Source organism: Aethalodelphis obliquidens, unplaced genomic scaffold (assembly GCF_003676395.1).
Source record: "Aethalodelphis obliquidens isolate GAN/ISIS:26980383/991018 unplaced genomic scaffold, ASM367639v1 scaffold30, whole genome shotgun sequence".
Lineage (NCBI taxonomy): Eukaryota > Metazoa > Chordata > Mammalia > Artiodactyla > Delphinidae > Aethalodelphis > Aethalodelphis obliquidens.
This window is the reverse complement of record NW_020837974.1, coordinates 6,303,126-6,330,709: the sequence shown is the minus strand read 5'-3', so window position 1 is coordinate 6,330,709 and position 27,584 is coordinate 6,303,126. Positions and strand designations below refer to the sequence as shown.

At 43.6% G+C, this 27,584-nt stretch overlaps 1 protein-coding gene and 1 long non-coding RNA gene across 3 annotated transcripts; one reads left to right on the top strand and one right to left on the bottom strand.

The window, feature by feature from the left end:
• Nucleotides 1-357: 357 nt before the first annotated feature.
• On the bottom strand, nucleotides 358-2,739 carry LOC113630472 (uncharacterized). The gene is made up of 2 exons (XR_003436990.1): nucleotides 2,507-2,739; nucleotides 358-1,360 (listed from the first exon to the last, which is right to left on the bottom strand). It is a non-coding gene; the product is annotated as an uncharacterized LOC113630472 (long non-coding RNA).
• On the top strand, nucleotides 1,637-22,060 carry TRIM4 (tripartite motif containing 4). Of its 2 annotated transcripts, XM_027125888.1 has the most exons (7): nucleotides 1,637-2,393; nucleotides 4,689-4,763; nucleotides 9,038-9,133; nucleotides 9,825-10,055; nucleotides 11,047-11,069; nucleotides 11,335-11,432; nucleotides 18,029-22,060. In XM_027125888.1, exons 1-7 carry the CDS (start codon nucleotides 2,001-2,003, stop codon nucleotides 18,613-18,615), a joined length of 1,503 nt encoding a protein of 500 aa, XP_026981689.1. In that variant the 5' UTR covers nucleotides 1,637-2,000; the 3' UTR covers nucleotides 18,616-22,060. The 2 variants fall into 2 exon arrangements, with proteins under 2 accessions (XP_026981689.1, XP_026981688.1); XM_027125887.1 differs by lacking the exon at nucleotides 4,689-4,763 and having other exon boundaries at nucleotides 1,641-2,393; nucleotides 18,029-18,615.
• The last annotated feature ends 5,524 nt before the right edge of the window (nucleotides 22,061-27,584 follow it).

Here is a 27,584-nt window from a genome sequence, read left to right as displayed (position 1 = left end):
CAGATACTCATGGCAAACATCAGTAACTGATAAGAGCACCTCATTCTGCTTGGTCCATATTTAAGACTCAGATTCCTTCTCTCTCTCTCTCTTTTTTTTTTTTTTTTCTCTTTTGGCAGCACCGTGTGACTTGCGAGACGTGGGATCTTAGTTCCCCCAACCAGGGACCAGGGATCGAACCCGGGTCCCCTGCAGTGGTAGCACGGAGTCCTAACCACTGGACTGCCAGGGAATGCCCTCAGATTCCTTCTCAAGATAGTATTCCGATGTACAAGGAAAACGCAGCTATCTGTTGTAAACATTTAAAGACATTCTGTGGAACTTTCACCAAAACCCCAAAATAGTGATCTCAGGAACCCCCTTTCCAAATCATTTAATCATACATTCAGTGACCACTTACAGAGCATATTACAGGAAAGGTGGTATCTGATTTTGGGACCCAGGAAGAATTAAAAATTTCTTTCATAAGAAAAGGAATAGAGGGAAGAATAAAAAACCAAGCACCTCAGAAACACAAGCTCAAAAATCCATTGACGAGGAACAGATAATTCCCTGAAACAGGCAAGCACACTGCTTGTTGAAAACCTCAATGGATGTGCCTTGGGATAGCAAAACGGTTGCCGTCTTCAAGTTGGGTACCAAAAAGCAATGCATCTGTGCTTCTGAATCTTAACTTAAAACACCTGATTTCCTTCCCACCACTCTCCCGGTCCTATCTGTTTATTCACAATGTCCTCAGAACAACTACAGCTTCAACTCCACCCTCCAGGTACTGCTCTCACACCCTGGTGTTGACCTTCTCAGGTAGGACGGTCAGGAACTGCTCCAGCACCAGCAGCTACAGGATCTGCTCCTTCCCAGCATATAGGATGACAGCCGCTCATAGCAGATCACCCAGAGCTGGCTTAGAGCATCCTTTAGCCCACAGTCCTCCTCCGCACTGAATCACCTAAAATACTGGTGGGAAGTCTCAAACCTGGGGAAGACCATCTAACCCTAGATTCTTTCCCCTAACTTAATTATTAGACCCTCTATCTGCACTGGGTGAGTGAGGCCCCTGCTCTAAGAATGGGCTTCCTCTACCTGGTGTGTCTCTTGTGCTGGGGAAGAAAGAGAGGGAAATCAGAGTGCAGAGTGATCAGACAGCTCCCCACTAGGTCGTGGGGCTAAACACTCCCTTCCCTGGTCGCCTCGTAGAAAACTGGCTCTCCAGTTCGCCTGAATCCTCGAACTCCAGGAGAGCTTGTGGGCTTCGAGTTGGTGGGCTTCGTGTGGGGAGCCAGAAATCCTGCCTTTCTAGAAACTCAACTGGACCTTGGGGTTGGAGGACAAGAACGGCTTCCTCTCCTGGAGAATGAGGCTGAAAGAAAAAGGAGAGACTTCCAGAAGAGCCAGCCTATGGGGCACAGCGCCTCCTTAACCGCACTCCAGGCCCGGCTGCACAGATGCGCCTCGTTCTTCTGGCCCTTCTGGCGCTAGGCTGCTGCCCGCCTGGAACGCCCTTCTGGGCAGCAGCTCGCCTAGGACTCCAGAGCCTAAATCTTCCGGAGCGGACGGCGAACATTGACCTCACCCCGCAAACCTGAAGGCCAGACGAAGTTAGTGAGCCCCTGACCGTTTTGTTTCACCAGCAGCTGCTGCAGCTGCGCAGTCGTCGCATTCCGGCGCGTCCCCCGAACTACGGGCTCCTCGAGGCCTCTCTAGGCTTCTTGGGGGACTTCCGCATCTCTACTGTTCGTCCAGTTGCAGCCCGCAGTCCCGTCACGCCTAGCGCGCAGCCCTCGCGAGGAAACCCGGAGGTTCGCGGGGTTGGCGGCCTCAGTACGCGTGGGAAAGGGCCGCCGCCCGGCGGTTGCGCGGCTCCGCTGGGTGCCGAACCCCGGAAGAGGCTGCACTTTTCCCTCCCGCTGGAGGCGGTGGCCGCGGGTCCAAAGGCCACCACCCGCAGCCTGCAGACCTCCCAACCACCCACGACTCCGGCTCTGGGGCCGAGGAGCAGCATGGAGGCCGAGGACTTCCAGGAGGAGCTGACCTGCTCCATCTGCCTGGACTATTTCGAGGACCCGGTGTCCATCGAGTGCGGCCACAACTTCTGCCGCGGCTGCCTGCGCCGCAGCTGGGCGCAGAGCGGCAGCCCGGTTCCCTGCCCCGAGTGCCGGCAGCCGTCGGCGCCCGCTGCGATGCGGCCCAACTGGGCCCTGGCCAGGCTGACGGAGAGGATGCGGCGCCGGCGCCTGGGACCCGCGCCCCACGGCCTATGCGGCCGCCATTGGGAGCCGCTGCGGCTCTTCTGCGAGGACGATCAGCGGCTCGTGTGCTTGGTGTGCAGGGAGTCCCAGGAGCACCAGGCCCACACCATGGCCCCCGTCGACGAGGCCTTCGCGAGCTACCGGGTGAGCCGGCCCTTACGGGGCTGCCGGTATTGCCTGGGAACGTTTACTGTTCACGTTGGAAGCATGAACCCCCATCCTATCCCCACCAGGCTCAGAAAAGTTAAGCTACTCACGGATCTCAGAGCTGGAGTTAAAACTGGGATTGGGAGGGCCGGTGCAAGGCTCAGTCATCACCGCAGAATTTTCAAGGGACTGGCTTCCGGGAACTTCTAGTTTAAGACGGTTATCCTGAGAGGTTATACACCAGTGCTGTCCAATAGAAACAAAAATACGAGCCACATATGTTATTAAAATTTTTTCTAGTGGTAAAAAGAAACAGGTGATGTTAATTTTAATAATTTATTTAACCCAATTATCAAAAATATCATTCAACATTGATTTTTTTTCTTAAAGCTCATTCTGTTTCCTCTTTATTGTGAAAATGAAACAAAATATAATCAGAAAATGGAGAACTCAGGTTCTTCTTACAGCTGCTCTCTGACTTGGATGGGCACAGATAGTGTGATTTCACATATACATTTTGGAGTATAGTTGCTTTACAATGTTGTGTTAGGTTTTGCTGTACAGCAAAGTGAATCAGCTATACGGATACATCTGTCCCCTCTTTTTTGGATTTCTTTCCCATTTAGGTCACCACAGAGCACCGAGTAGAGTTCCCTGTGCTATACAGTAGGTTCTCATTAGTTATCTATTTTATACATAGTAGTGTATATATGTCATTTCCAATCTCTCAGTTCATCCCACCCCCCTTACCCTCTTGGTATCCATACGTTTGTTCTCTACGTCTATGCCTCTATTTCTGCTTCGAAAATAAGTTCATCTATACTATTTTTCTAGATTCCACATATATGCAATAATATACGATACTTATTTTTTTCTTTCTGACTTACTTCACTCTGTATGTCAGTCTCTAGGTCCATCCATGCCTCTGCAAATGGCACAATTTCGTTCCTTTTTATGGCTGAGTAATAGTCCATTGTACGTATGTACCACATCTTTGTCCGTTCCTCTGTTGATGGACATTTAGGTTGCTTCCATGCTCTGGCTGTTGTAAATAGTGCTGCAATGAACATTCATTCAACATTGATTGATATAAAAAATGATCAATGAGATATTTTACCTTTTTTTTTTCATGATAGGTCTTTGAAATCTGTGTACTTTACATTTACACACATTAGTTCGGACTATCCACATTTCAGGAGCTCACATGGCTAATAGATGCTGTATTGGACAGTACGGGTTTATACCTACAGATGTCATAGACAACTAATGATTTGGGAAAAACCTGGCTTGTAGGGATGAGTCTGGATTTTACTAGCTTCCTTCATCAGTTGGGAAAATCACTTAATGTTTGAATTTGGAGATTATCTGTTCTGCCTTATCTTATGGGTTAAGAAGCTTCAGTCAAATAAATCGGTTTATCATATTCTGGTCCAGCCACACTGGCCTTCTTGCTTTTGTTTCAAGCCTGTTCACTCTCTACTCATACCTTCCATCCTTTAGATCCTTTTAGACTTTAGCTTGAAGACCTTCCTTGATCATCCTTTCCAGAGTAGCCCCACCCCCTTCCATTACTGACGGTGTCACTCCGGTGGTCTCCATCTGAATTGGTATCTAGTAAGTACTTGTTGAAAACATGAATTTAATGATACAAGTTAAAGTGTACTGTAAACTGTGAAATGCTGTACAGTTTTATCAGCTGACTACAAACAGGAAACAGATGCAAAGTTAGACTAGAAAGTGTACATTTGGTTTTTTATTCAGTATCCTTTATCGGTGCTTCCTGTTTGCTAGTCATTGTTCTAGAATCTGGACATAAATTGATGAGAAAGACATGGGCCTTGTCTTGTATGGGGCATAAGCATGTAGTCCTGTAATTTCAGTGTGTGTGAGAGTTATTGACGTTTGTACCAACACACAGAAGGTCTGAGGTTAGAGTGATCAGACAGGAGTGAGGCTCGCCTTCACAGAGGAGTGGAACGTGAGTCCACTCTTGACGGATGAGTACAGCAAGGTAGGGGAGAGGATATTCAGGCCAAGGGAACAGCATATTCAGTAGTGTGGCAACGTGGAATAGCATGTGATAAATAAGAAGACCAGAGGTCGCTCTGTGCTTCAGGAGGGTAGCGCATGGCAGGGAGGATGGTGGGAGTTGAGGCTGAGGACAGAGGCAAGGTTCATGTTGTGGGGGATCTTGTTGACCATACTGAGAAGACTGAGCTTTCTCTTCCAGGGAATGGAGATCATTGAAGGATTTTAAGGCAGGAGATGACACGATCAGTTCTTTTGTTTTAGAAAGTTCATTGTGGCATCCACGGGGATGAATGGAGAAGACCAATTGGGCTGCTGTTGCACTACTTCAAGCAAGAGGTAGTAAGGGCCTGAATTAGTGCAGGGCAGGGGTGATGGAGAAGAGGAGGGCATGGAGTTATGATGAGCTGGAGCTGAATGACATTGTGACTAATGGGAACTGATGGGTCGGGGAGAGAGAGGAGTCTAGGACGGCAGTCTGGATATCTGGTGCTTATTTGGGACATGTTGAGAGTAAAGTAACTGTGACAGGAAGTCCAAGGAAGAGGGACAAGAGGCAGGGGGCATAGGAAGCTAGAAACACAGTATTTTAGATTAGAATCATCAGCCTACCCTTGAAGTCTTAGAAGAAGTAAGCTGATTAGATTTTCCGGGAGGGACCACATAAAAGGTAAAAAAAAAGAGGGGCATGAAGAGAAGCTTGGGAAACACCAATGCTTAGTAGCCAGCAAAAGAGATTGAAAGGACCCATCAGAGAAATGGAAGAGAAAATAGATGAGACTTCCCTGGCGATCTAGTGGTTAAGACTCTGCGCTTCCACTGAAGGGGGCGTGGGTTCGATCTCTGGTCTGGGAACTAAGATCCCTCATGCTACACTGCACGGCCGAAAAAAAACCCCCAAAAGACCCCCCAAAAAAATTTATGGGGGAGGGCTGAGGCAAGTAGTTAGGTATGAAAGGGGAAAATAACCCTTAACGCTTCAACCTTTGGCAATAATCATAATATTAATGATAGCTATCAGGTGTTGATTACTTATGCATCACTGACAGTTCTAAGCATTTTTCGTATAGTAATTTTTAAATTTCCATAGCAGCCCTGTTGAATGGATTCTGTTTCCCCCATTTTGTGGATGAGGCAGCTGAGGCCCAGAGATGTGAGACCACTTACCCAAGGTCACAGAAGCTAGGAAGTGGCTAAGCTTGGACTGAGTTCCTCTAATTCCTATAGCCCATGTCACTTGTCACTCTGCTACAGCTAATCTAACTGAGAAGACTAATCGGAAGAGGTGGGATTTCAGGATTAAACAAAAACGGGCCAACAGGTAGGGAGTGGGTGAGAGTAACGCTGGGGAGGGTTGAATGTCATGAGGTTGACTGGCCAGGTGTTCCGGAGTCAGGTCATTAGGCACAATTGCCCGTTGTCTGTCTTTTTCTGCACCTCCTCTGCTTCATCGCTGCTCGGTTTATCCATCTCCACACCACCCCAAGTTAGCTAGAAAAACATTAAGTTGCTCTTGGGTGGAGCAATTCTGTTTCCACCATCCTATTGCAAGCACATACTCAGGTGGGTGCACTGTGACTTAAAAGTTTGGAGTTCCCTAAATCCATGGAAAATATCCCCCATCCTATGCCCACACCTGAGCCCTGCAGACAGTGTGCTAGATGCTTTCTGAGGATCTGAGCCCCTGAGTACTGCATCCAGGAGACCTGCTTTGATGAATTCCTAGTCCACTCTGCTCACCCTCTTGGGCCCCTCCAGTGGCTCAGGATACACCTGGAAGCACTTTTAAGCAATACTACCCCCCAACCCCTGCGAGTGTTTGATTCAGTTGGTGGGGCCCTTGGCATCAGCATTGTTTAAAAATTCACTAGGTGATTCTAGTGTACAGATAGGATAGAGGATCATGGACCTACGTCTTAGTATCTTCACAGAGGGAATCTCAAAAAAATCTTTCAGAGCAGAAGTTGTCTTTAATGGAGTCATTGGTGGTTGGAGAGAAAAAGAGAACAGAGAAAGAGAATAGCATCCTAAGCTTCAGGGAGCAAACTCTGCCTGGAAGAGGCTTCCAGGCACAGCTCTTCTTTCCCTCAAGCCAATGTTTAGTCTGTGACTCTGGGAGCTAATCCCTTCATTGCTATTAACTCATTTAACAGATACTCAGTATTTCTTGAACCACCTGTTTTGTGTCACTTGCTGTACTACAGTACCAGACTCAGCACTGGGCAGACAGTGGTGAAAAGACCATGGGGCTTACAGTCTGGCTGGGGTGGGGGTGAGAGGCACACCACGGACAAGTAAATGACCGCAGATAATGATATGTGCTGTGAAAGAAGGATAGTGCCATGCCAGAGAAGCGACGCGGGCTTTAATAAGGGAACACGGTAGCCTCCTCTGAGGAGATGACATTTCAGTTGAGACTTGATGGATGAGGAATCAGCCATCTGAGGAACTGTGGGAAGAACATCCCAGGCAGCGGATAGCAAATTCAAAGACCGTGAGGCTGGGAAGAGCAGGACCTGTCAATGGAACTGAAAGACCTGTACACCTGGAGCATCACGAGCAAGGGGGAAAGCAGCACGAGCTGGGAGATGCAGACAAGAGGGGGGTTATGTTGGACCGCAAGGTGTTTGAATTTTCTTAGTGATGCGGGAAACCAATGGAGAATCTTAAGCAGGGGACTGACATGATCTGACTGGTCTTTAGAAGATTATGCTGGCTTCTCTGTGGACGCTGGATAAGAGAAGGACAAGATTGGAAGTAGGGAGCCCAGTCATGAGGTTATTGTAGTTGTGTAGACAGGAGGTGGCTTGAACTAGGAGGTGACTGGGGACGGCAGATAGGCAGATTTCATATGTATTTTGGAGGTAGACCTCCCTGCTTGGATTGGATACAGAGGTTACAGTGACTGAAATTCACAGAACCTAAGTGCTGGGATGGTGTTTAAGAAAAGACCATCTAGTCTAGTTGTCTTCATCTTCTAGGTAAGGCAGCTGTGGCCCAGAAAATGTGTGTGGCTGACTTGACCACAGATCCATGGCTAGTTTGTGAAGGTCTAGACTGAAACTCAGACCTGATTTGAAGTTTCATGTCGTTTGAACTACATGATCACAAGTCAGCAAATGTCTTCATGGTACAAATGTCTGCTCTTTTATTATAGTTTTATATACACACAATTGTCTGATGTTAAATGAAGAGAGTGATTTTTAAACTTTGGTACGTCTACCCAGCTTTGAAATGCTTGTGTTGCCGTCCTGCCACTTCGTGGCAGTCTCTGTTATTGCAGGGAAGAAGTTTTCTACTCCCAGAACGTTACCAAGTTTACTCAGGGGACCACTATAAGAGCCCAACTGTGGCAAGATACAAAAAAGCTTAGGTAATGAAACAGGAAAATTCATACATACTGAAAATTGTTAAGGGCTTTTAAAAACTGAAAAGTTCTATTTCAAATATATTTGAAAGCTTAAAGAAAAATCTTCGTCACATTCAAAGGAGCTATTTATCTCATGACAGCCTTCACACGTACATCAGATTTGACAGTGATTTGTGCGTGTCTCTAACCTGTCTGCCTCTGTCTCTAAGGTCATCCCTGAGATTCTGCTGTTAGGTGCTTCCCTTCTGCAGCCCACTGTGTTCCTTCTGATCGACTCAATTTTTTTAATAGCTTATTTGTTTTTTTCTAATTATAAAAAGAATATGTGCCTCTTGTAGAAATTCAAACAAAACAGAGATTTATAAAATTTCTAGTCCTCCCCCTCCAACTTTCAAGCCATTCCTATTCCCCAGAGATAAGCAGTGTTAATAATACTTAGGTATATACCCTTCCGGATTTTCCCTCTGTTCAGATACAAACGCACACACTTGCACAGACACATGTATATTTGTTCTTTTCAAAACGGAATTATATAGAGAGCTACCTGAAATTGATGTAGAGTATCAATATACCATAATTTAATGATTTCACATTGATGGGTAGTGAATAATGCTGCAGTTAACATTCCTATACATATTATTTTTGCTAGTGTTTTTTTGTTGGATATTATTAGAAATAGGATTATGCATATTTTAAATTTTGTTAAATCCTGCCAGTTGCTCTTCAAAAAGATGGGACCTTTACTCTCCTACTATTATGGTGCCAGAGGCCTTTTCCCTTGCCAGGACTAGGCATTTATTAATCTTCTAACAATTTTAAATTTTTGTCTATTTAATAGGCATACTCTATATTGTATTATGATGATTTTAGAACAGAATAATTCTTTTTTTTTTTTTTTTTTTTTTTGTGGTATGCGGGCCTCTCACTGTTGTGGCCTCTCCCGTTGTGGAGCACAGGCTCCGGATGCTCAGGCTCAGCGGCCATGGCTTACGGGCCCAGCCGCTCTGCGGCATGTGGGATCTTCCCGGACCAGGGCACGAACCCGTGTCCCCTGCATTGGCAGGCGGACTCTCAACCACAGCACCACCAGGGAAGCCCCAGAATAATTCTTATGCATTAGCCTGTAGTCATCTTCAGCATTTTCTCAATCTCATCCCCTGTTTGAATTAGGTGACTTTTAGCTCTTGGACAAGGAAGATGCTGGGAGAGATGATTTCTTACTTATGCGTGTTTCTGCTGACAGGAAAAACTTCTGAAGACTCAACATAGTCTGACAGCCAAGATGAATAAAGCCATGCGTTTACAGGACATGGAAGTGAAGAATGCTGCGGAGTGGAAGGTAAGAGCAGAAGTTGGTTGGGTATTTCTTGCCCTTGAGTCCTTTCAGTCTGAGGCCGCTCAAGGGCTTTCGCTGGGAAGAGCTTGTGGATCTCACCAGTTGTTAGGCCCCTTTCAGAAAAGGTGATAGAACAGGAAGAACCTACCTCTACTGACCTGTGTCTTTGGGCAACATGAGTTCCACACACTTCATCCTCATATCTCAAGGGTAGTGTTCCTTTCCTTCCTGCTTTCTCCCTAGGTTGGCTTCCTACATTGGAGTTGATTTGGGTCTGTGGCACTGTGGAAAGCAAATGGACTTTGCTTCCAGAGATGCTAGTCTAGTTGGGAGGCACGATGTGGGCGCACATGTGCACATCTAAGATTTAACTAAATGGTAGGTGATCTGAGGGCTAAATTAAATAATAGATGTGCAAGTGCATTTTAGTTTAAAAAGTGTACAAACAAGGCATTGCTATCATAGCAGAGACTCAGATGTTACAAAGAATGAACTAATACTATATAGACTAGTACAAAGATATCAAGTAGGTGTAAAGAAAGGAGTAGGGGACATTTGTAGGGGCTGGGCAGGAACTTTTCTGGAGGAGGTGATTTGGATGGAAGGATCATGGGTTGTTAGGGAGTCATGTGCAAGGAATTTAGGAGGAAGGACCAGGCAGAACAAGGACTGAGCCAGTCCCCTGTGGCTATAGGAGAAGATGAAGAATAAGCGAACGAGAGTCAGTGCGGAGTTTGCAAAGCTGCACGTCTTCCTGGCTGAAGAAGAGCAATTGTTTCTTAAGAGACTGAGCCAAGAAGAAGAAGAGACAAAGAAGAAACAGAATGAGAACACATTAAGGCTCAATCAAATGATCACTTCCATGAAGAAGCTCATCTTCGAGGTGGGGGAGAAGAGCCAGAGCTCCACCCTGGAGCTGCTCCAGGTGAGACCGGCAGGGAAGGGCGTAGTCTTTGTCTTTACAGAGTTGTTATTTAACATCCCTAACTGAACTCCCTCTTGCCTTTAGAACTGAATGTCCTTCCTGGTGAGTGGGTTTAGTAGAAGACATGTTTTCTCTGTGTTGCTGTTGTGTTATTATTTTTATTATACAATTAAAGAGTCAAAGATTCATCTTTCAAAGGAAATTAATGTGAAATTTAGGCCTGATGAGCTCAGGTAATATGAGATACTTAGATTCCAAGAACTGTCTAGAACTTTTACAATTTGACTGAGCAGTGAAGTTCCAATTTCATATCTAAAGATATACTATAGCAGAATCTTTGAAATAACACATTTCTTTTGCATATGGATTCTTCCATTTAGTGTAATGTTTTTGAGGTTCATTCATGTTGTAGCGTATATTAGTATTGTATTTGCATCCCTTTTTTAAATTCCAGAATAGTATTCCATTGTAGAATATGCCACATTTTTATATCTGTTCACCAGTTGATGGACATTTGGGTTGTTACCACCTTTTGGTTATTAGGAAGGATGCTGCTTTAACATTTGTCTGTCATTCTTTGTGTGGACATATGTTTTCATTTCTCTCTGTGCTAGGCTGTATGCTATATTTATATTCAACTTTTAAAGAAACTGCCTTTTCCCATTTTATATTCCTACCACATCCTCACTAACATTTGTCTGTGATTGAAAGATTGTAGACGGAGAAGTAAGCAAAAAGCCAGGAGAGAGCTAATGTCATAGTGCCAAAGGAGAAAGAGGAGGGCTTCAAGGAAAGGATTGGTCAACATTGTGAAATAGTTCAGAGGGGTCACATGAAACAAAGACTACATTGTGTTAATGCATTGGGTTTGATAGCATGAGAGCATATGTGACGTTAATAAAAGCAACTGACAGAAAAATACCTGCTCACAAAGTTGAGTAACAGATCTCTAGGGGAAGGTACATAACTTATTTCTTTCTTCTCTTCACAGAATCCAAAAGATGTGTTGACCAGGTACAAACTCTTGCCTTCTTATGGGGTCTTGGGTAGAATGGTAAAGATACAGGCCAAGCAGAGGGAAATGAGGCCTGGGCTCCATAGATCAGTGTGGACGTTGACGTGAGGGGGTTGTCAGGGAGGAGTTCCACTGTTCACTTTTGCCAGGAGGAATGGGAGAGAAGTAGTCTGAGCTCTGGGATTTGAACCTTCAGTTGGGAGTTGGGGGTCTTGGGTGTCCTAGTTGTCTCCTAAGCAGAGCAGCCTTCTGCACTTCTCTTAGGTGTGAGAACCAGGATGTGAACTATTCCTTTGAAGTTCTAAAGGTGAAGACTGTGTGCCGGCTACCAATGATGAAGGAAATGCTAAAGCGATTTCAAGGTGAGCAGAATTTCTGGGAGTTGGAGCTCAGAGAATGAACGAGAGAAGTCTGGAAAGGAAAGAGAAAACAGAGCATGCAGCTGACAGGAGGGTCAGGAAAATGGTAATAAGTGCTTAGGAATAAATGGATATATGCTTCATTCAAGAAACATCCATTTAACACATACTGTGTGTTATAAGCTACTTGTGATACAAAAAGAAAAAGACCTATTTGCTTACAAATTGGAGAGACAGACACGTATCACTTTACTGTAATACAGTGGGATCCAGTGTTTATCAGTGGTATGAATAAAATACTGCAAAACTACAGAGGAAGACCTCTGTTGACGGTGAAGTGGGAAAGTTTTCACAGCAGAGGTGATGACAGTTGTTTGGGAATTTGAAGGATGAGTAGCAGTTTGCCAAGTGGAAAATGAGGGACTCCTGTTCCAGGCAGAGGCGGCAGCATGAGCTAAGGTGTGGAGAAAATGGAGGAGGGGGTATCTGATGTGACTCAACCATAAGGTGCATATGGGGAAAGGCAGGAACTGAGTTTGAGAAGATGAGTGTAGGAAAGACTGAAGATAAACTTATTAGATCTCCAGGGAAGTACCAAGGCATGTACGTGATGTAAAGGTATGCACTCAATTCTCATGTGCATGTACCTGATTAAGAATCATGTTATGGATGTCTACTTCCAGCTAAAATGCAGTAACAGAGCCTGGATTTACTCCTGAAACTTAGTTGACCAAAAAAACAAACCCAAAACAGACAATACATAAAGCAGCAGTTTTTAAAACACTGGACCTCAGGCAGTGAAGGCCAGTGATCCATGGGAAATGTGAAACAAATGAGGTGCGCTCTATGATGGCCCCAGCCTACAGCCTTGAGAGAGTTTCCAGCCCACCTCAGAGAGGGTAACAGAGGTGGAGCCAGGTGGACTTCCTGAGTTGAGGAGTGGAGCTGAGAGCCCAGGGAGAACAAAGCACTGAGCGTTTACAGAGCACTGGACAGAGTACTGGAGAGGAGAGAGCTGGACAGAGAGAGAACCCAGGTGATCTACAGAGGCACGCCGTGAACATTCAGCAGAATGCTGATCAGTACATGCTTGTGAAGAACTAACCGAGTTTGAGGAAGGAAATTTCCAAAATGAGTAGAAGAAACAGTTCCTGGTGCTCACACAGGGCCAGGAACAATGCCTGTTCCTACCAGCCTCTGGAAAACTCTTAATTCGTGGGGCACTGGGTAGAGTACTCAGGAAAATCTTGCCTCATTAGTGGGGAATAATTAACCCTACACTGAGCACTGCTCTGGACCCACTTTACAAATCATGAAATAAGACCCAAAAGGATGAAATTATTTCCAAGTAACTGCATCCCAGAACAAAGCTCAACAAGATGGATAGGAATTTAAAAAAATGAGTACCCAACAATGTAAGACCACAATGCCTGGCATCCAATCAAAGATTACTAGGCAGGCAAAAAGATAGGAAAACATGACCCATGATGAGGAGAATAATCAATTGAAACTGATTCAGGATTTACCTGGACGCTAGAATAAGCATAGAAGAACATTAATACAGTTATTGTAGCTATTTTGTAAAGAGGCATATGGGGACATGGAAGATATAAAAAAATCTCAGACAGACTTCTAGAGATGAAAACTACTGTAACTGAGATGAAGAACAAGCTGGTTGGGGTTAATGGGTCATTGCAGAAGAAAAGCTTAGTGAGCTTGAAAAGATAGAGCAGTGGAAACTATGCAAAATGAAACACACAGAGAAAAAAACTTAAAAAATGAAAATAGCATCAGTGAGCTGTGAGTCATTTTCATGCAGCCTTGTGTCTGGTCACTGGTACCCCTCAGGGAGAGTAGTGGGATGGGGATTAGACAGAAAAAACATTTGAAGAAATAATGACCAACAACTTCCCAAAGTTGATGGAAACTATAAGTACACAGATCCAAGAAACTCAGCAAATCCTAAGCATGATGAAAACTACATCAAAACCAGTGATAAAGAGAAAATTTTAAATGCAACAAGTTGAAAAGGACATGTTACAGTGGAACAAAGATAAAGATGACATCACATTACTCATTGAAAGCAATGCAAGTGAACAAAATCTTTAAAGGAATGAAAGAAAATAACTGTTAACCCAGACTTTTATTCCTGGCAAAAATACCCTTCAAAAACAAAGTGAAACAAAGATGTTTGCTGATATCCAAAACCAGAAAGAGTTTATCAGACCAACACTGCAAGAAATGTTAGAGGAAGTCCTTTAAGCAGAAGGAAAATGATACCAGATGGAAGTCAGATCTACACAAAGGAGTAAAACATCTTCTGAAATGGTAATGACATAAAGAAATATGTACTTCTGTCATTACTTAAATCTCATTAAAAGGTAATAGGGATGGCTAATTTATGTGTTAATTTGACTGGGGCACAAGGTGCCCAGATATTTGGTCAAACATTATTTCAGGTGTTGTTGTGACAGTAAGTGTGTTTTGGGATGAGATTAATATTTAAATCAGGAAACTTGGGCTTCCCTGGTGGCACAGTGGTTGAGAGTCCGCCTGCTGATGCAGGGGACACGGGTTCGTGCCCCGGTCTGGGAGGATCCCACATGCCGTGGAGCGGCTGGGCCTGTGAGCCGTGGCCGCTGAGCCTGCACGTCCAGAGCCTGTCCTCCACAACGGGAGAGGCCACAACAGGAGAGGCCACAACAGTGAGAGGCCCGCGTACTGCAAAAAAAAAAAACAAAAAAAAAACCCCAGGAAACTTGAGTAAAGCAGATTGCTCTCCATAATGCTGGTGGGCCTGATCTAATCAGTTGCAGTCCTGAATAGAACAAAAGGCTGACTTTTCACCCTGAACAAGAGGGAATTCTACAGCATACTGCCTTAGGACTCCATCTGCAGCTTTGGTTCTTCTGCCTTGTGGCCTTTGAACTGGAACATCACTTTTCCCTGGGTTGTAAGCCTTCTGTCACACACAGTGGATTTGGACTTGCCAGTCACCATAATCACATGAAACAATTCCTTATAATCTCTTTCTCTATACACGTACATCTTATTGGTTCTATTTCTCTGGAGAACCCTGACAAATACAGTAATTGACTGTTTAAACAGACAGAAAATAACATATTATAGAGTTTATAACATATTTACAAGTAAAATGCACAACAATAATAGCATGAACGTTGGGAGGGGAGAAATAGAAGTATACCGTTATATAGTTCTTTGTTTTAAAGTATTTATTTATTTAGCTGTGTCGGGTCTTAGTGCGGTGTGCAGGCGCTTCATTGAGGCGAGCGGGCTTCTCTCTAGTTGTGGTGCGTAGGCTCTAGAGCACGTGGGCTCAGTAGTTGCAGTGCACACAGGCTTAGTTGCCCTGTGGCATGTGGGATCTTAGTTCCCCGACCAGGGATCGAACCCATGTTCCCTGCATTGGAAGGTGGATTCTTAACCACTGGACCACCAGGTAAGTCCCTATTATACAATTCTTATATGTGAAGTGGTATAATATGTCTTGAAGGTAGGCTGTTAAGTTAAAGGTGTGTATTATAAACCTTATGGCAATCACTAAGATAAAAGAGTTGTACCTAATAAGTCAACAAAGGAGATGAAGTGGAATCATAAGAATACTTGGTTAATCAGAAAGAAGGCAAAAAAGAGGAAAAAAGAATGGGACAAATAGAAAACATAACAAGATGATAGACACAAACCTAATCATATTAATAATCATATTAAGTATAAATGGTCCTAATCAGAAGGGAGAGACTGGTTGGATTGGATAAAAAAAAGCAAGACCCAACTATATGCTGCAAGGAACGCACATTAAATATAAAGACCCATATATGTTAAAAGTAAAACAATGGAAAAAGCTGTACCATGCTAACGTTAGTCAAAGGAAATCTGGAATGGTTATATTAATATCAAGAAGATTTCAGAGCAAGGACTATTACCAGAGAGAAAGTCAAGTGCTAATGATTAAGGAGTCGTTTTATCAGGAGGACATAACAGTTCTAAACATTTATACACCTAATAACAGAGCTTCAAAATATATTAAGCAGAAATTAATAGAGCTGCCAGGAGAAACAGGCAAATCCACAATTATAGCTGGAATTTTCAGTACCTTTTAAAAATAATTTTTAGAACAAGTAGGCAGAAAATCAGTAAAGATATAGTAGACTGAATAACACTATCAATTTGAATAGCAGTGTCAACCAACTTGACCACCCTGTTATTTACAGAATACTGCCCCAAACAAAAACAGAGTACATATTCTTTTTGAGTGTACATGGAACATTTTCTAAGGTAGAACAGGGTGGGCCATGAGACATATCTCAGTATTCAAAAGGATTCAAGCCATACAAAGTGTGTTCTCTGACCCCAATGCATTTGAGTTCGAAATCAGTTAAAAAAAAAAAAATCCTTGGAAGTTCCCCAAATGTTAGGAAACTAAATGACACACTTCTCAATAACCCGTGAATTAAAGGTGAAATCAAAAGGGAAGTAGAGAGTGTTGATACTTTGAACTGAATGAAAAGGAAAACACAACATTTCAGAATTTGTGGGATACAGCTAAAGCGACACAGGGAAATGTATAGCACTAATCACCTATATTATAAAAGAAGAAAGTTCTTAAATCAGTGACATCTGTATCTACCTTAAGACACTAGAAAAAGAAGAGCAAATAAAGCCCCCCAAAACGGAAGAATGGAAATAATAAAAATCAGAGCATAAATCATTGCAATAGAATACAGAAAACAAAAGAAATGTTAGTGGAACCAAAAGCTCTTTCTTTGAGAATATCAATTTTATTGAGATACTTTAAGCAGAATGACCAGAGACATCACTAGTATTAAGAATGAGAGAGGCATCATCACTACAAATTCCGTAGATATTAAAAGGATAATAAGGGAATATTACAACTTTATGCTGATATGTCAGACAACATAGATGAAATGGACAAAGTCCTTAAAAGACTCAAATGACTAAAGCTGACTCGAGAAAATATAGATAACTGGAATAACCTTATTTCTATTAAAGAAATTCGTGTTAGAAACCTTTCCAAATGGCTTCACTGGTGATTTCACCAAACATTTAAAAAATATTTATTCTACGTAAACTCTTAACAAAAAATTGAAGAGACTATTCCCAGTTTGTTCTATGAGGCCTGCATTACCATGATAGTAAAATCAGACAAAGACATTATAAGAGAAGAGAACAATAGATCAGTGTCCCTCATGAACATAGAAAAATTCTAAAGAAAATTTTAGCAAATTGAATTCAACAATGTATAATACATCACAACCAAATGGGGTTTATTGTAGAAAAGCAGGTTTGGTTTAACATTTGAAAGTCAATATAATTCACGACGTTAGCAAATTAAAAAAAGGAAAACTATTTGATCAACTAGTAGTTGCAGAAAAAGTCCTTGTCAAAATCTAACATTCAGGACTTGAGGACACGGGGAGGGGGAAGGGTAAGCTGGGATGAAGTGAGGGAGTGGCATGGACATATATACTCTACCAAACGTAAAATAGATAGCTAGTGGGAAGCAGCCGCATAGCACAGGGAGATCAGCTCAGTGCTTTGTGACCACCTAGAGGGGTGGGAGGGAGACGCAAGAGGGAGGGGATATGGGGATATATGTATATGTATAGCTGATTCACTTTGTTATACAGCAGCAACTAACACAACATTGTAAAGCAATTATACTCCAATGATGATGCTAAATAAAAAAAAAATCTAACATTCATTTCTGATTAAAAAAACAAAAGAAAACACAACTCTCAGCAAACTAAAGAGACATGGAGAGTCTGGGAGGGAAGAGAAGTTGGAGACAGGCCAGGGAGGAAGTTATAGACACAGTTACAGTGAAAGATGCAGAAGGTCCGAGTGAAGACAATGGCGATGGGAAAGGAGAGGAAGAAAAGAACCTGAGTGATATTTCAGAGGTAGAATTGATAGGACTTGGTGATTAATTAGCCACCGAGGGTCAGAGGGAAAGAAGAATCAAATAACCTTAAGATTTCCAAGTGTGAGTGTTTGGGTGGAGCTAATATTATTAGACCTTAGAGAACATAGAAAACAAGAAGTCTGCATGTGAGGGAGGATTAGTCTCAAGAGTGGAAGGGGACTTGGGATGCTCTGAATTCGGTTTTGAGTTACCTGCTGGAGGCTTGCAGAGATGCCCAGTGAACAGCTGGAATCAGTAAAGAGATACCTTGTTAATGATGATATCTGTGTGTTCCTGTACAAAGAACCAGCCAGTCGACAGCTTTGGTTCTGGTCCTGATTCAACAAGGCAGTATTTGTTACTGTTTCTCCAAATTTTATACTGGTGAAGACTTGGGGCCATGAAATAATGGGCTCCCCATTTTCTAGATCATAGTCTTTGAAAGCAGAAGGGGAATGAAGATTTCAGGTTACTAACACACACTATGGCCTGTTAGTCCCAGCTGACGGTCAGTTGAAGGACAATGAGTCGTCTTATCCCTAACAGTATGTGATAGGAGAAGAATGGCACTGAAGCTGGAACAGACGGGTGTTTCTGGAGGAGGGTTGGTGGTAAGCTCTTGCATTACTGATCTCAGCTCTCATTTTCTCTGCAGTGGCTGTAAATCTAGCTGAGGACACTGCTTATCCCAAACTTGTCTTCTCCCAGGAAGGGAGATATGTGAAAAATGGAGAATCAGCCAGTTCTTGGCCACTGTTTTCTACCGCGTGGAGCTACTTTACTGGATGGAGGAATCCTCAGAGGACCACAGACTTTGTGGAGAGATTTCAGCACTTACCCTGCGTTTTGGGAAAAAACGTTTTCACTTCAGGGAAACATTACTGGGAAGTTGAGCACCAAGGTAGCCTGGAGGTTGCTGTGGGGTTGTGTCGGGAGGACATCATGGGGATTACTGGTGGCTCAACAATGTCCCCCCGCATGGGAATCTGGGCTCTTTGTTGGAGTTCTGCTGGCTATTGGCCCCTGACAGACATCTCTGTGAGGCCTACCAAGCTAGAGCCAGCTCTTCACCGGGTGGGAGTTTTCCTAGATCACAGGGCTGGGGAAATCTCATTCTACAGTGCTGCGGATGGAGAACACCTATACACTTTTTCCTGTCCTTCCATCTCACGTCTCCGGCCGTTTTTTTGGTTGAGTCCATTAGCATCTTTAGTCATCCCACCAGCAACTGGCGGGAAATGAGGCTGTTCTTCTCCTGCCCAAGAATCTTTGCCTTGTGCCCCAGCCCAGGGACATACATCCCTTGGCCCTCATCTTTGACTTCATATATAAATCCATCCTAGGTGGTCCCTCAATTCTGTCCATTCAGATTCCAACTTCACATTTTGTTCAGCCCCCCTGGACATCATGTGCGTAGAGAGATGTGGGAGACCCTGCTGGGTATCTCTCCAGTAGCCACTTGGCCCACTTTCTCTCCTTCTCCTCTGGTTCTTCCTAAATGCACTGCTCAGGATGTGCCCTCCACATGCCTCAGGGAGACACAGGCCCATAGGAGGGGCTTCTGGCCAGCGAGGCGGGGTGAGAAATTCTCCAAGGTGCCTCTGAGGAAAGTTTTTTAGCTTTTTAGAAAGAGATGTTTGGGAAGACACAGCCCCTCTCCTGATGTTAGTAGGTATACTGGAACTGAGAGGAGCACAGTAACCGTGGAAAAAGGAGGAGAAATGTGGTCTTTGTTGGCATCATGAAATGGTCGGAATTTCCCTAATCGTGAATTCCTTGTTATATGAGATTATTGCTTCTTTATTGTATAAGGCAGTCTAGTTGCCTTCTGGTCACTTGCAGGCTGAAGTATATCCTAACCGGTGCTCTAGGCGCATAGCTTGGACATCTCACAGTACAGGCCTGTCTCACTTTTCTTCCTGAAATTTGACCGCTTTATAGAATCCCTTTCTGTTTAGTCATGTAATTCCTCTTCTTTCCAGTAAGTACTGATATTCCTCACTTCTTGGATTGGAAAATTGAGGCAGTCTTCCCCTGCTCTGCCCATGTTGTTACTCTTCACCTGACCGTGTCTCTGCCCTCAAGGGTTCATTATGCTCTCCATTCGTCAGAGTCGTGTACTGTGTGCACAAGGTTATTAACGTCATCCTGACAATGTTGGGAAACCCTTGTTAAGTATTTGTGCTAGCCTCTTCTCATAATGCTCCCACGTGACTCTTGCAACAGAGATGGAAATGAGATGGAAATTAAAATCCTGTCTTTACAAAAGAAAAAACAAACCTTGAGATTAATTTGCTCAGTCCTGCCCAGCTGTCAAATGGGCATGTTGGGATTGAATCTAGATCTGAGAGGAAAGTCCTGGTCTTTGCTACTCTACGTTCACCTTACGCTCACCTACATGAGCACTTACTGAATGCTGATTGTGGTCTCCAACGCCTTTGTTTCAGGTTTTTATTTTGTTACATGTTTTTACCCTGTGTGAGTGTCCTCTCTTTACCTTCCTGCGCTAGATTGTATGCACTCAGAGGTTTGTGACTGTTACTGGAGAGTTATTTGAAAAATAATGAGTGTTTCTCTCTGGTTATAAAATCACGTACTTATTATAGAAACTTTGGAACATATAAAAAGCGTGAAGAAAATTAAAGTTATTGATAATCCCACCACCACTAACATTTTAATGTGTCTCCTCCCAGACTTGCAATAGGCTTTCTAGCAGCTTCTTACAAAACTTCCAGTACCCTCCCTAATCCCTCCTCCCCTTCCTGTGTCCCAGCCCATCCTGGCTTGTCTTCCTTTGCAGCTGGAGCAATCGCCCTCATTCAGTGATTTCTGCTGAGTTCTCCTTAACTCTCCAAGATCCTTGCTGTTATGAGTTGAATGAATTCTGTCCTCCAGAGAAAAAGATATGTTGAAGTCCTAGCTGTGAATGTGACCTTATCTGGAAATTAACATGAGGCCATTAGGGTGGGACCTAATCCAATATCACTAGTATCCTTAGAGGGAATTTTGTACACACACACATACACTTACATACACAGAAATGCCATGTGAGGACACAGAGGGAAGATGGCTATGGGAGAGGCTGGAGTTATGCTGTCACAAGCCAATGAATGCCTGGGGCTGCTAGATGCTGGAAAAGGCAAAGAAGAATCCTCCCCTAGAAGCTTCTGAGGGATCATGGCCCTGCAAACACCCTCATTTCAGACTTCTGGCCTCCAGAACTGTGAGACAGTAAATTTCTGTTGTTTTAAGCCACCCAGTTTGTGGAACTTAGGAATTTAACACACTTGCCCATCAGGACTTCCTTCAGTACTGTGAAATAATATTCATATTTTATGGCAAGACAAGAAAAATTTAAACATAAAAAAATTTTCTCTGCCCATTGGTCTGTGTCCCTGCACTGTGCATCGTGTGTCTGCATTATGCATCGACCAAACCTCCCCCATCAGCAGAAATACCTGCTCAACCATAAAGAGCAGCATTCTCCTAGCATCAACAAGACAGCTCCCTCGAAGATAACATTCCTTCTTGATAAGGGGTCACATGGTGCTTAGATCCGATGTAAACTGTCATTAATATGTCATTTGATGTACAGCCCGCATCTCAAAAAACTTGTATAACTGTGCCTTGACTTCTAACGGGTGGAACGGTTCTCAGAGCTTTCTCAGATACTCTTCCTGGATTATAATCCTCAAATTTGGCTCGAATAAAATTTTCCATTTCCTTCTTAGATCGATTAGTTTTTTGTCGACAATACCTACATTGTTAATTTCCAGTCCTTGGGAAACTCATTAGTACCTTTCCTCCACTCTTCTTTCTGGGCTGTTGAACCAGGTTGGTTGGTTCTGCTACAAAGACTTGTTCTCTGACTTCGAGTAGGCTCTTTGGGCTGCTTGGTAAACAAGCTTGGTCTTAAATTCCTTTTTACATCTTCTGATGGCAGTGATTCCAGACCTTTTCCTCTTTTCTCAGAGAAAAGGCCTTTATAAGCCTCCCTTTATACTACTATAACGGAGGTAAAACTTTGCCTCTGCTTATCTGAGGTTTTCAGCTGGGACTCTAACGAAAAGAAAGATTAACAAGAAAAAGTTTAACACATGCAACACATGCAGGAGAAACATAAAATGAATACTAACTCAAAGCCTTGGCTTAGAATTCTGGCTTTCATAGTATCTTCGACAAAGAACAATAAAATTGTGGAGAGATGATAGGACAAAGGTAAGCAGTTTTAGTCTTCCAAGGGTGGCAGACTGTGTGAGGAAACAAATGGGTCAGTGTGTGTTTGCAGATTCTTCTGGCACTGCCTCTGGGCTGCGTCTGTCTCCGGTAAAAGAAGAATTTATATCCTGCCTTTAGGGTTTCTGGGTTTGCTGCCTCTTAATTGCCTTCAGCTCAAAATGATTTTTATGTCAAAGAGGCATATTTTGGGGTGACACATTCTGGTTTCCATCAGTACTTATTATTGCAAAGAACTTGCATCTTTTACTGAGAAAAAATTTTTTCTCTTCTACCCATCTGATTAACAATTTTTTGCCTCTATTTTGGGTCTTGATATTGGACTGTCTCTCATCTCTTCAGGTATGGAATGGGACCCAGTTGTTGTATTGGTTAAAAATAAACTCTTCTGATGCTTCTGATGTGCAAACAGGATTGAGAATAAATGTGTCCCAGTCAGTTTCCTATTTTACTTAGTTTCTCTGAGCCTTTACTCTATTAGTGTGTTATATGACTCTTTCGGAGGGGTATTTATTCACCATTTCTTAAGTTTATTTCACCACAGAAACTTTATTTTTTATTGAAGTATAGTTGATTTACAATGTGTTAATTACTGCTGTACAGCAAAGTAATTCATGTATTTATGTATACATACATACACATATATGTGTGTGTATATATATACATATATATAATATATGTGTGTGTGTATATATATATATACATTCTCTCTCTTTTTTAAATATTCTTTTCCATTATGGTTTATCATAGGCTACTGAACACAGTCCTCTACCGCAGGAACTTTAGCTCTGGGAGCAGCACTGAAGACCCCCCAGAAGATAGTTTGGCAACCGCTGTCTAGCCTGCACTTTCTTGAGGTGATCTTGGCCACCTCAGATTTCAACCTAGCTTGCACCCCCTAGCCCCCAGAGCTGGTGGGTACATGCATTGGTGCTGTAAGCCACCCACACTGTGTGGCCCTGGATAAGGTTCTGCTAAAGTCTTTTCCCCTGGATTGGGACTTCCCTGGTGGTCCAGTGACTAAGACTCTGCTCCCAATGCAGGGGGCCTGGGTTTGATCCCTGGTCAGGGAACTAGATCCTACGTGCTGCAACTGAAACAGGAGGGAAGGGGGCAGGGCACGACCTTTAAAAGAATGACATAACCTGAGGACATGACATAAACTGATTAGAACCAAATAGGTCCAAGATGGCAGATGAGTCGACTTCCGCTAGACTTTGAGCCTCATGGTAGCACATCAGCATGCTAAATGACACACCCACAGGTGCCATGACAGTTCCAAGGCTGACCATGAGTAACTGGGCGCTGGCCCAATTCCCGGAAATCCCCACCCCTTCCCCAAAATAGCTGGGATGCCCCTCCCACTCATTAGCCTATGAAATTACCCACCCCTATAAAAACTGACAACCCCATACCCTGGTGCCGCTCTTGACTTCTGAGATGGCCCACACTCTGTCTGTGGAGTGTGTTTCTCTCTAAATGGATCCACTTTTTTTTTTTGCGGTACGCGGGCCCCTCACTGTTGTGGCCTCTCCCGTTGCGGAGCACAGGCTCCGGACGCGGAGGCTCAGCGACCATGGCTCACGGGCCCAACCGCTCCGTGGCATGTGGGATCTTCCTGGACCGGGGCACGAACCTGTGTCCCCCGCATTGGCAGGCGGACTCTCAACCACTGCGCCAGCAGGGAGGCCCGATGCTTCCTTACTTTAAAACTTTCTAAGAACTCATATTCTACTTTGAATAAAATTTACTAGACCTTGCTTTCCTTCTTTCCCTTCCCTTCCCTTCCTAACCCTAACCTTCCCTTCCCTCCCTCCCTTCTTTCTCTTTCTTCTCTTCCTTCCTCCTCCATCCCCCTCCTTTCTTTCTTTATTCCATCTTCCTTCCTTCTTCCCTTCCTTTCTCCCTCTCTCTCTCCCGCTCGCCTGCCTCATGCTTATATCCATCATGGCTTCTCCTACTTTGCTCTTCATTGCACCTACTGTCATACTAGCTTCCTTTCAGCTGCTTAATTACATCAAGAATTTTCTCAGCTTAAGGATTTTGCACGTCTTTGACGTCTCTGGACTTCTTTTCACTTTGAATTTCCTGGATAACCCTTACCTCAATTTAGAGATCTTAGCTTAGTTGCCGTTTTTTAAAAGAGGCTTTCCCTTATGACCTGGTTTACTGCAGTGACCTCCCTGTTTTACTCTAGCATAGTAAATAATTCTTCATCATAGTTTAGCAGTGGACATGCATTGTTTTATCTGTCATGCACTCCTTCCCTATTTCTGCTAAAGTCACCCCTTCACAACCACACTTTCTTTCTAATATTACGCCATTCCAAATCCATTCCAAATCCATGTTTTTCCTTTTTCTAAAAGTATTTGTTTATTTATTTTGGCTGCACCGAGTCTTAGTTGTGGCATGTGGATTTAGTTACGGCACGCATGTGGGATCTAGTTCCCGGACGAGGGCTCGAACCCGGGCTCCCTGCATTGGGAGCGTGGAGTCTTATCCACTGGACCACCAGGGAAAGTCCCCCAAATCCATGTTTTTCTTATTCTATCACCACCCTCCCTCTCCAACCCCTGCAAGAGATGGGCACGTGTCCCAGGGAAGTCTATCCTTTCACTGCAGGCTTTGGCACACAGTGATTGCTCCAAGGTGTGGCCACAGGGCTAAACTGTTGAACAGATTTCTTCCCTGGAGTTTTCGCAACTGGGGGTGGAGGAGTATTAGATTTCAAGCCAAAAGTATGGCATCAGAGCTTCCAGCTGTATGGGTACCCTGCATCTAAAAATGCCTGAGAGAATGAGATCAAAACAGAGACCCAAGCCAAGATGAGAGATGGAAAAAGAAGGCATTGACATGATTCAAGTAACTGGCTCTAGCTGGTTCTGAGATTAGTTCTACCCTAGCCATTGCTGTGATTCCACACCCTTCCCTTAAGATAGCATAAGTTTTGTTTTAATGTCATTGGCATTTGAAGAGTATTGCTTAATACAAATTATTAACCCAATATAGTATATTTATTTATTTATCTGTTCCATCTCTAGGTCCCCCTGGGGGAAGGGACCATGCTTGCTTGTCACTGTACACAGTGCAGTGCTTGGAACTTAACAGATGATCATCAAATATTGGTCAAATAAATTAATGCATTATATAAATGCCATAACTGCTTTAACTAGAGGGATATCATATTCTGGCAAGACTGAGAGCACCAAGTAAATCATTAGAAATTTTGTTTTGTTTTGTTTGTTGTACGTGGGGCCCTCACTGTTGTGGCCTCTCCGATTGCGGAGCACAGGCTCCGGACGCGCAGGCTCAGCGGCCATGGTTCACGGGCCCAGCCGCTCCGCGGCATGTGGGATCTTCCCGGACCAGGGCATGAACCCATGTCCCCTGCATCGGAGGCGGACTCTCAACCACTGCGCCACCAGGGAAGCCCTAGACAGAAGTTTTGAGGAAAGTGATGATACACTGAATCTACTCAAAGAATAAACAACAAGATAAACTCAGTGAAATAAGACATTTTAGTATCTGAGTTGAGATAGAGAGCAAAGAATAGCTCAATAGATCCTTTAATGGAGAAGAGAGCAGGGCATAAGACTGAGATGGGAGTAAATTAGGAGGAGATGTATAGATACATCACTTTCTTTTCTTACTTCTGTATCTGAAGTCTTTGGACATGTTCTATGAATGTAGTCTATAAAATTGGAGTATGACCAACAGCGAGGGTGGGAAGTACTAGTGGTAATCGCCTGCCTCCATTCCTTGACTTTTTTCCTATGATATGGCACAGAGGGAAACCTCCACAGGCTCCCGTGGGCAATAGAGACTATATCTTTCTCAGATTGTCTTCTCCAAAGGGTTGGAGGGAAAGGGGCAAGAGTGATCTGGGTTCCAGGATGAAAAACAAGCCAGGGACTCTAGGAATTGTTTCTCTCCATGGCTAATTGGCCCTTGGAGAAGATATTCCCATGTTACCTTCAGAGCCACAGTCCTCAAAATATCTCAGCCCCCTGACCCCTACAAACAAACTTCCAGCAAAGCCCTTTGGGAATGCTTATCTCATGCACAATGCAAGTCTAACTGGCATCTTGAGTATAGTTTCCAGAAGAGATTCAGGATGTGTCCTTTGGGTGGGAATCCCTGATGCCATATATTTAGTGTCCCCAGTTTGCCTCAGCTGACATAGGTCCTCTGGGTTGAGGGGGTGTTTCATTTCTCACAGGTGATGCCCTCTTCCTTCATGATTGGCTCCTGTCAGGCCAAGCCTTTCCTCATTCTAGCCCCTATGATTCCTGCTGAGGAAACATTCATGCAGTCAGGAAGGGGCTTGTTCTATTTTTTTTTTTTTTTTTTTTTTGTGGTACGCGGGCCTCTCACTGTTGTGGCCTCTCCCGTTGCGGAGCACAGGCTCCGGACGCGCAGGCTCAGCGGCCACGGCTCACGGGCTCAGCCGCTCCGCGGCATGTGGGATCTTCCCGGACCGGGGCACGAACCCGTGTCCCCTGCATCGGCAGGCAGACTCTCAACCACTGCGCCACCAGGGAAGCCCAGGAAGGGGCTTATTCTAAAAACACCAGTGCTAGAGCCAAATTCTTATTTTATTAAAATGGGAAAGGAAGTGTAAAGCTAAGAAGAGAGTGCCTTGAGTGATCCAATGGAGCATGAAATCCAAAACAGATTTTCTTTTGACTCTGGACTCATTGATGATTAAGCTGGCTCACACCTTTTGATTGCAAATTTATAGTAATCAAAAAAGTGTGATACTGGCATATATATGGATGTATAGACCAATGAAACAGAATAGAGACCCCGAAAAATACTGTCACATATATGGTCAGATAATTATCATCAAGGATACTAAGATCATTCAGTGAGGAAAGGACAGTCTTTTCAGTAACTGTGCTGTGAAAACTGGATATCCACATGCAAAAGAATAAGGTTGGACCCTTACCTTACACTATGCAAAACATTAAGTGAAAATGTATCAAAAACCTAAATGTAAGAGCTAAAACTATTAAACTCTTAGAAGAAAACATAAAGGGAAAGCTTCATGATAAGAGGTTAATACCCAGACTATATAAAGCATGACTACAATTCAAAGACAACCACAATAAAATAATCCAATTAAAAAATGGGCAAAGGGCTTGCATAGACATTTTTCGAAAAAGTTATACAAATGGTCAACAAGCACATGAAAAGATGCTCAACCTCACTAGTTATCTGGGGTATGATTTAAGAAAAATCATCTCAAATTGGATTAAAGCCTTGAAAGTAAAACCTGAAACCATTAAACTCCTGGAAGAAAACATAAGAGATAAGCTCCTTGACATCAGTCTTGACAATATTTTTTGGATATGACACCAAAAGCAAAAACAACAAAAGCAAAAAGAAACAAGTGGGACCGCAAACTAAAAAGCAGAGATTTTCACAGCAAGGGAAACCATCAAAAAATGTAAAATCAACCTAGAAAATGGGAGAAATATTTGCAAATCATATATCTGATGTGGGCTTAATATCCAAAATATATCAGAAAGTCACACAACTCAATAGCAAAAACACAGATTAAAAATTGGGCAGAGGAACTGAATAGACATTTTTCCAAAGAAAATACACAAATGGCCAACAGGAATATAAAAATGTGTTCAACATCCTTAATCATCAGGGAAATGCAAATCAAAACCACAATGAGATATCACCTCACACCTGGTAGAATGGCTCTTATCAAAAAGAAAAAAGGGACTTCCCTGGTGGTACGGTGGTTAACAGTCTCCCTGCCAATGCAGGGGACACGGGTTTGAGCCCTGGTCTGGGAGGATCCCACGTGCTGTGGAGCAACGAAGCCTGTGCCCCACAGCTAATGAGCCTGCGCTCTAGAGCCTGCGAGCCACAACTACGGAGCCTGAGTGCCACAACTACTGAAGCCCACGCACCTAGAGCCCGTGCTCCACAACAATGAGAAGCCTGCACACCACAATGAA